The following is a 9455-nucleotide window of genomic DNA, read 5'->3' as shown; positions in this document are numbered from 1 at the left end:
AGTGGAAGTGTCGCAACCGAAGGCTGTGCAACTTCGTCCCCTCTTTCATTTCCTACTGCAGGTGAGACACCATTAATAGAAACCTTCATAAACACAGAGATGAAACTCTTCTCTGCCTTGGAGGTTGATATTGGAACTTCTTCAGGAATCTGATGGGGGCAAAGTAGTTCAAAAGAAATTGGAAGAGGACGACAAGCCTTCCTTGCACCTCGAATTGAAGAGCCATCTAATAGAAAGCTTATGCTGCTTTGTTTAATCTTGAGAGCAATCTCAAAGAACTCGTGAAAGACTGAGCCCGTACTGAACCAGAATGAGAGCAAGAAACCAAAGAAATTTGTCTGTGAATTATGGTTGCGATACGATGGCATCGACTTGGACATGGGAGAGAATGAAGAATCTCAAAGAATAAAACTCGAACCCATATTTTTCGGTTCGGGTCGGGTCGGATCGAGTGCGTTGCGTAACCCGACTCTTGCCCACCCTTATAACCGGAGGTACTCGCCTGCGTCTCACTTTAAAGAATTTCCGTTGTTTCCTCGCGGATTCTACCTTTTCTTGCCCTAAGCTGTTGTCCTTTTACCTCCTCTGCGCCTCTCTCGGTCGAGTTCTCCCGTTGCGTTGAGGGACCCTGTAATTGGCAGCTGAAAGTTTCGAGTGCCATAGCTTTCTAATGGGGAAGAAGAAATTCATCGACAAGAAGAAGTCCGCCACGTTTCAGCTTCTGGCCAGAGATTCATCTAATCCTAATTCAGCCACTGACAAAGTTTTTCTTCGAGTTGATAACAACCCCTACTCTGCCCATGGATTTGAGGACGGAGAAGACACCTGCGCTCCATCTAATGATGATTCTAATTCCATCTTCGATGATGCAACCGAGGATATCGATTCTGAGGAAGAAGGTAACAGTCGGAAGCTTGGAAACAAAAGCCATGGCTCTGGAGTGCTTCCTGATCATGTAAGGAGAGAGATTTTGGAGCTAGGGCTTCCTGACGATGGATATAACTACCTTACCCACTTACTCGAGATTAAAAATAGTGGTGGTGGTTCTGCTTATTATCACAACAGCAAGGCCAAGCTTGATCGTCTTCCTCTAGACGTAAAGGTGATAGTTTCTTTACCACCAAGTTTTCTTCAAGTTTCATTGATTATTGCTAATTAAATAAAATAAAATTTATAGTTTCTAATATTTGATTTATAGGCCTATGATGCTTCTAGAGTTCGGGTTGATTCGGAAACCTTGGATGATGTGAATTATAATTCAATTTATAGCGTCGCGGAGAGGACTGTTGGAGTTAGAGTTCAGAAAGCTGTCGATCCAGATGTTGCAGCATTGCTTGATGAGACTGACTCGAGATTTAATTCTGACGGCGATGAATTTGAGGAGGATTTTGTGGTTCAGGCGAATCTTCTGGAAGAAGCGGCAGAAGAGCATTCCCAAGTTAGGAACAGTAAAGTGATTGAAACTAAGGAGAAACATGGAGGAGAGGAAGGAAGTTGTCTAAGTAATTCTTGCAGCATTCAAGAGGTTGACTTGATTGCCGGAGATGAGTTGGGGATTGAGAAGCCAAGAGTTCGCCGCCTTCTCGATGAGCAATTTGACCTCGTGAGATTTTTATTTCTTCTAACTCTCTAACTAGACTTATTTAGTTTTAGCAGATATATATACCATCAACCCTTAGTGTGCAGCAAAGCAGGGCTCAAATTGTATTTCTTTTAGTGAGACCTGTTTTTTTTTTTCTTCTGTTTGTGCTTTCAAAAAATGAGGTAGCAATTCATTTCACCAGAATTCCACTCAAATTCTCATGGCTAAAGAGCTAGAACATGAAAAGTGTCCATGATGATTTAGATTTCACGTTTCATTTTTAATGTTTTAAAGGACATAAGATGGGTGTCATCTTAGGCTTAACCATAAACTTGATAATCAGTATAATAGAAAAGTGTGCTTCACCTTGTAGAAAGTTGATTTCCTTGGAATGCGCTTTCCCCACTTTTTCTTTCCTAGGTGATTCTATTAATCTCCATATTAACCTTACCAGCTTGCCTGATACACATTTATTGTTGCAACACTTGTATTATAACTATCATTGCAGATATGAGATTCAGTTCACCTTAACTCATTATGTCTTTTTTTTTTTCTATATAATATCTTTTCTTGTTGCTAAAAGTTATATCATACACGTCTTTTAACAGCTTACACTCCGTGAGTATGAAAGTGACAATTATAGTGATGATGATACTTGCTTTCAAGATGGGGAAGATGAGACTCTTGCAGCTAAGCTCAATCATGCCCTTAAGGACTTCCAAGTGGGCAAAGAGGAGCTTGGTGGTAAGTATCAAGTTCCAGGTGATACCTTGCTTGGGTACCAAGCATCAAGCAAAGGAGAAGCAGATGAATCCCTTGATGGTGTGATTGCAAAGTGTAGAGAGTATGCTGAAACTTACAAGGATGAAAATGATGATGTGCTTGAGGTTCAAGAAAGCAGCGATGAATCTGAGCAATGGGACTGTGAGACTGTTGTTTCTACGTACTCAAATCTTGATAATCACCCCAAGAAAATAGAAGCCCCTATGATGCCTAAGAGGAGGCTAGTGCCCACTATATCTGGCGATCCTGCTCACAACAGTACTTTCATTTCTCTCAGTGGAAAGGAAAAGCTTCCAGTTGAATACTTGCCTCATAGCAAAAGAAGTCTACAAGAGAAGGTTAAAAGAGTAGGCAATTTGGTTCAACAGAGGAAAAATAAACCGCACGATGAAGAGTCCAAAGAAGAGAAAAAGGAACGGAAGGTAAAGAGTTCTTACTAAATACCCTTATTTCCCGCTGGACAAGTAAATGAATTCAAGATTATTATTTGTTGGAAGTCTATCAAGTTTTAAGAAAAGAAAGAAATCTTAACAATGTAGAAGAGAAAATGAAGTACATGGTTCAAAACATGTTACTAGCATTCACTTGTTTGATTTGAAATTTTCCCTCTTTTTCTGCTCGAAGTTATTTCTTGTTGTTTACCAGGATTTGCATATGGTTGTCTTGATTGTACAGGCTGCTGTGAAAGTGGAGAGACGAGAAGCACGGCTTGCAAAGAAAAACTTGAAAGGGCTGTACCGGAGTGAAGCACAGCGGGCTCAAAAAGCTGCTGCTACTACTGGACTGGGATCTGTCCATCTTATTTAACTTCATCCCTGGTGCGATTATATTTTTATTCTTCATCATAGCCATGTTTTTCTTTTGTTTTGTAACTTAGAAATTTTGTTTAACACTAAATTTTTGGCCTTTGGCCTTTTCGAAGTAGTAGCTGTTAGACCTTACTACAAAAGTCAAATTTATGCACGCTGCATAGTGCAAATGTGTTTGCTTTACTAAAAGAGTTTTAGTTCATAATGATAAAATTAGCTTCTCGATTGATGATTGTTGCCAACATTACAATTGAAATCTTAAATGGACCTGATCTTCAATTGAAATCTCAAGTTTGAAAATTATCTTCATAAGGAAGAAGTATGGATTTTGTTGTTTTCATGACTCCATCATCTCTGATCTTGAGGGTCACTTGTGATAGAGGGGAGGAAGAAGGAGGAGAGAAGAAAGAAGAAGAAGAAGAAGATGACAAAGAGGGGACGAGTAAAGTGGAGCAGCAGCACCCATGGAAAGTGATATTATTGGCAAACTGAAACGTTCATCACTAAGCCTTAGCATAAAAGACAATTGGATTTCTAGGCAATACTATTGATAATGAAACAGCATATTAATCATTGAAGGCAACCTTTAGAGATGAAGCTTTGCATTTGTAGTCAAATGTGTTTGGTATTTGCATCAATAGTAGAGGTGTCAATTTTTCCTATTTAACCAAATTTTTATTTACCATTTTCTGATAGAAAAAAGTAGAATAAAAATCTTATTAAGTAGTTTAACTATCTATTGTTTACCATTTATTAAATGGAATTAAATTGGGCTAATTATCGATTAACATTTAACTCGAAGGATCTAAAATATTTGTCTTAAGTTAGAGGTATAACTAAGAAAATGTAGCCCTAATTTCCCTCATTAAATATAGAGGACCGTAATCTATGTATGATATTATATGACCTTTAAGCTCTGTTAATGCCCCTGGTTGAAATTTTATATCCTAAAAAATGCTAGAAATAATTTTCCTAAGATATATATTTCTAAGAAACCTTTAGATAAAATCCTATTACTACCTTACTAGGAAATTACATGGAAAATTTTAAAAATTTTCAAGGACAATTAAATGGACCTGTTAGTGTCTTTTTTCAGGGAAATAAATAAAAATTAATAATCAATCCCATACATTACCACCATACTTATCTGATAAATTTTTAGTAAAATAAAATGTCAAATATAAAATTGCCCTTAACAATTACTTTGTTATGAAAGTATTGCAACATCAAATGTCAAATACTTATTAAAAAAAATTATATGATTTTCCAACCCATCTTTACTGAAAAATTATATGATTTTTTTTGTAAGAATTTTCATGTACGAAAGTGTTTTCAAGAAACATAAGACACTAAAGCTTCATGAAAACGTATTTCTACTAAAAATATCTTTACGATGTTTCATGGAAAAAGGCAATAACAGGGCTTTAGACAATGGTGAATGTTCAGTACAATCATTAGACTTACAATGAAAGGCAAGCAATTGTAATGAAAGCTCACCTAATTACTTCTGCTTTTGAATCATATATAAGATTTGCTCCCAAAGTAACAAAGAAATAAATAAAGCTGACTTTTGTCGAGAAGAAAGATCATAACAGAAATGGAAGAGCAAAAGAAAGAAGAGATCAAGCATCTCTAACTACGATGGTGGAATGACGATGACAATAAGGTGAGATTTAAGAAGAGAATGTTTTTATTATTTCCTGCGTAGTGGGTTGTTTCTTATGCTTGTTTCAGGATCCCGTTCATCCATTCACCATTATAAAAATCAAGGGCTGTTTTATGCTCTACTTGTGTAACTCTGGTTAATGCACGGAAGCAAATGATTCTCCGGCTCCATGGAAGGCAAGAGAAGAATCGGAGATAATCGTACCTCGCTCTTCGACGAATTCGAGCGAACCAGCATCCAGTTCCAGCAGAAACAAGCCATGCTAGGTCGGAGCTTTTCCGAGCCCCATGGGTCGTACAACCCCCACCGTGCACCACCTATCGCCGTTCAAAAACATCACATGCAACCGAAGCTGCCTAAAGCTCTGAAGAAGTTTCTCAAGCCCATTTTCAGAAGAAAAGATCGGAGAAATGCGGGCGACGACGGAGATATCACTTGCCCACGGAAGAGTTTGGCAGATCTGTTGGCTCTTGGGTTCTGATCCATCGGATGGGAGCTCCATACGAAGAAAACTCTTGCTGCTTCTGTGGACGACGACATTCTGGGATTAAATGACCCTGAATATCGGGAGATAGAATGAATCCTGTTGCAAAGTCTTGGAATAGTTTCTACAGTTTGTTCTTGGAGATCTCTTTCGTTTTTCCATAACTACGTGTGATTTTGGCTTTTAATGCTCTACAAGGAGCAACTTGATTTTTTCCAGTTGTAAGGCCTATGATTTCTCATAACTTTGGTTTTTACTACAACTTTTGGTGTAGAAATACTTATCAAGAGGATCGTTCTCCTGCTCATTAGAAGCATATGACTTGTAGAATTTTTTTTTTTTTAAGAATGAAAAAATTCTTTTTTGGTAGAAAGAGATCATGTTGAGCACCTAGCCAATACTATCCAAAAGATCGGCCTATTAGGAGTAGAATGCATAGGTACTTAACCCCAAGACCACAACAGATTTCATCGATCAAAAGATTATTTTAAGATAGAACTTAATTTTCATCAACAATTATTTTTTTTACCAGCTCCCTAGGAAACTCTTTATTTTAAAAAAAAAAATCATTTTCTACTAGTAATTAATTTTCATCCAAACCCTCAAAAACCCTTTTTCCCTAGCAAAATTGGTTTTTGTTGTGATTCTCAATTACATCATGGATCACCAATTAGGATCGCGATAGAAACCCTATGGAGAAGGTCCTATCTTTTAAAAAAAAACAATTTAAGGAAGAATTGAAAGAGACGAGTTAAGAGAGTTGAAAGAAGAGAGAAGGAAATAAGAGGTAAATAAGGGAGAGAGAGAGAGAGAGAGAGAGAGAGAGAGAGAGAGAGAGAGAGAGAGAGAAGAAGAAGAGAGGAGAGGTGTTGGGCACAAATTAGAGAGAGAGAGAGGGAGAAGAAGATTGAGAAAAAAATAAACAAAAATAAATTCTTTGGTTTTAAGTGGTTTGCTCAAGGCACCATCACCTCTATTTATTATTTTCCAAGTGTGTCAAAATAGGAAACTATATATGGTCCCAAATCCTAGAGCTAATCAAAGATTTCTTAATCCTAGATGATTTAATTAGAGAGTTTCTCTCCTTGATTTTTGGCCAAGATAATGGCCAAAATTCCCTTGAGAGCTGGCATCCCTTTATGCATGCTTGGTGCCACCTTGTCATTTTATTAGTCCCTTTTTACCTATCTACTGCCTTAATTTAAAGAATAACCCTTCTTATAAAATTCCATTTTTACCCTTCTACTACTCCCCTAATTCATAAAAATTAAACTCCTAATTACATTAATTCTTGGACTCTATTAGATTGAGTCATAATTTAGGAATATCTAGGGAGTTTAGTTAGGTTGAAAAATAGAGCACATGATATAAAAGAGGCCAACCAAGGAGAGAGAGACCAATGATGCCCAGAAGGAATGGCAAGACACCCAGAATAGGTCATAGCAAGGTGGTGCAAGCAGAGGAGGAGCAAAATAGTCAAAAAACTTCTAAGGAGCTAGAATGAACTCGTCCAAAGTATAAAATAGTCTTAAGATAAATCTTTAGAAGGAGGCCTCCAACAAAGCTAGGGCATAATTCTCCAGAGAAGACTCTAAAAGTGGTGCCAACTCAGCAAGAGGGTAGAATTGTTTAGGAAAACTTTTCAAAAAATATATGTCAAATAAATTGTATATAAAATTATGCATACATTTTACATAAAATTGGGAATGACCTCTACTTAAAATTGGGCATAAGGGTGGCATCAAATCCAGTTGAGTCTGAACCTTGTTCAAGCCGAGTTTGATTTAAATATTTCGAACTCGAGCTCGAGCCGACCCTAGCCTCGAACCTAAAATTGTAATCGAACTCGAGCCTAATAATTTTAACTGAGCTCTAGCCAAGCTCGAGCTTAACCTACATTTAATACTCTATATAAAATATATGTCAAATAAATTATATATAAAATTATGTATACATTTTAAAAAAAGAATGATAGGGGAGGTTCAGGATTGAATTTCAATAATGGATTAAAACGCACCAATATTAATCCTTTTTACTCCAAATGTTGTCTAACTTTTTTTTTTAATTTTTGAATCTAGCCATAAATTTACTATGGCCTCCTTAGTGCCCCTGGTTGAAAATTTATATTCTAGGAAAAATATTTCTTGTTTTTCCTATAATACACATTTCCAAAAAAAAACCTTTAAATAAAATCCTATTACTATAAGTGACTTATTAGAAAATTAAAAGAAACATTTTAAAATTTTCTTAGGAAAGTTAAATGGACCTCTTATTGCCTCTTCTAGGGAAATAAATAAAAATTAATGATCAACTAATATATTACTATACTTATCGATAAATTTTTAATCAAATAAAATGTCAAACACAAAATTGTAATGAAAATTGCCTCATGCTAAAAGTATTACAACATCAACTGTCAAATACATATTCAAAAATTTTCTATACGGTTTTCTAGCCCATCTTGGCAGGAAAATCTTACTTAGAAAATTATATGATTTTTTAATAAGAATTTTTAATTAGAAAAATATTTAAAAAAAATATGAGACACTAATAATCCCTAGAAACTTATTTCTATTAAAATATGTTTTCAATTTCTTCAAGAGTTATGAGAAGGAGATTTTAAGAAAAAAATAAAAATTTCACTTTATGATTTCGCACGTGCGAAATCATCTTAGAGGGGGGGGGGGGGGGGGACGATGTGAAACGTGGCAACTTGAGGTCTCGAAAAAAATCTGCCATATTTTGAAAATGTCTCTCGGTCATCTAGAAATTTCTACTTCTTCAGAACTGATAAATAAATGCAGACAGTCCTCGACAAGTTTCAAAGATCAGGGAAGAGAACGCTAAAAGATAATGGAGTGGGAACAAGAAGAGCTTAAGCACGAAGATGAGCCCTTTCGAGAGACCCCCTTGGACTTCGATTTCCTTTCTCTCTCGTCAAAACCTAAGGTAAGTTAGATGCTCAAATTACTACAATTTGCCTCTCTTTCCTTTTTATTTTTTAATGCTTTTGGCGGGGATTTTATTTTTATTCTATTATAGTTTGAGAGTCATAAGCAGAATGGTTCCCGTGGATGAAGCGAAGAGTTATACGGAGAATTAATTGCTTCGTAGGTGTTTGCTTTAGTTGATAAAATGTGATACGAAAACACTCTATTTTTCGCTCTATTTTTCTTTTCTTGTAGGCAAGGGTGGCATCGAACGAAGCTGAGCCTCGTCTCGAGCCTAAAATTGTTATCCAACTCGAGCCCAAAATTTTAAACCGAGTTCAAGCCGAGCTCGAGCTTCAACATACATTTAAAAATTTTCAAAAAATATATATCAAATAAATTATATATTAAATTATGCATACATTTTACATAAAATTAGGCATGACCTCTACATAAAATTTGGCATAACCTATATATATAATACATGTATAAGATTGGGCATGACCTCTACTTAAAATTGAACATAATCTATGTATATAATATATGTATAAAATTCGGCATGACCTCTACTTAAAATTGGGCATAATCTATATACATAATACCTGCATAAACACTCCATAAAATTGTCTATACATTCCATAAACACTCCATGAAATTGTTTATACACTCTATACACTACATAAAATAGTTTAAATACTCCATACACTGCATAACATTATGAATAAACTCCATACAATAATCAAACACAAATTTTTTTTTAAATATCACTATCAATTTACAATCACCCAAATAAAAACTATAAATCCATTATAAATTTACAAACTATAGTTGTTTCTCTTCATGCTAGAAAATAATATACGTCTCTGCATGAGCAAAATCTCCACCTATGAAAAAAACAAAATTAGTTATTGTCAGATAAAAAAATATTTTTCCACTACTAGTTACTTAATGTCGTTAAAAATATTAAAATTACTTCATTGTCAGGTGGCAGAGCAACGACAGGAGAGGCGGCTGGTGCGAACAGAATTTCATCGTCAGGTGGAAGAACAGTTGCATTGGAGGCGGGTAGTACGGACGGAATTTCATCGTCAGGTGGCAGAGTAGCAGCACTGAAAACAGTTAGTGCAGACGGAATTGCCTCATCCGATGGAAGAGCAGTGGCACTAGAGGCGAGTGAGGCGGGCGGAATTGCATCGTCCGT

The 9455-nt window shown here is 36.0% G+C and overlaps 1 protein-coding gene across 2 annotated transcripts; it reads left to right on the top strand.

Moving 5' to 3' along the window:
• The first annotated feature begins 533 nt into the window (after positions 1–533).
• LOC137940390 (uncharacterized) lies at positions 534–3801 on the top strand. 2 transcript variants are annotated; one of them, XM_068785439.1, is made up of 5 exons: positions 534–1102; positions 1199–1603; positions 2191–2787; positions 3041–3183; positions 3555–3801. In XM_068785439.1, exons 1-4 carry the CDS (start codon positions 671–673, stop codon positions 3170–3172), a joined length of 1566 nt encoding a protein of 521 aa, XP_068641540.1. In that variant the 5' UTR covers positions 534–670; the 3' UTR covers positions 3173–3183; positions 3555–3801. The 2 variants fall into 2 exon arrangements, with proteins under 2 accessions (XP_068641540.1, XP_068641531.1); XM_068785430.1 differs by lacking the exon at positions 3555–3801 and having other exon boundaries at positions 3041–3378.
• Positions 3802–9455: the final 5654 nt, after the last annotated feature.

The sequence above is a fragment of the Aristolochia californica genome, unplaced genomic scaffold (assembly GCF_029961685.1).
Source record: "Aristolochia californica isolate CCGP_79_NKW_82.1479 unplaced genomic scaffold, dmAriCali1.0.hap1 SCAF_10, whole genome shotgun sequence".
NCBI classification, from domain to species: Eukaryota; Viridiplantae; Streptophyta; class Magnoliopsida; order Piperales; family Aristolochiaceae; genus Aristolochia; species Aristolochia californica.
The sequence above is the reverse complement of the archived record's forward strand: the minus strand, read 5'-3'. Positions and strand labels throughout refer to the sequence as shown.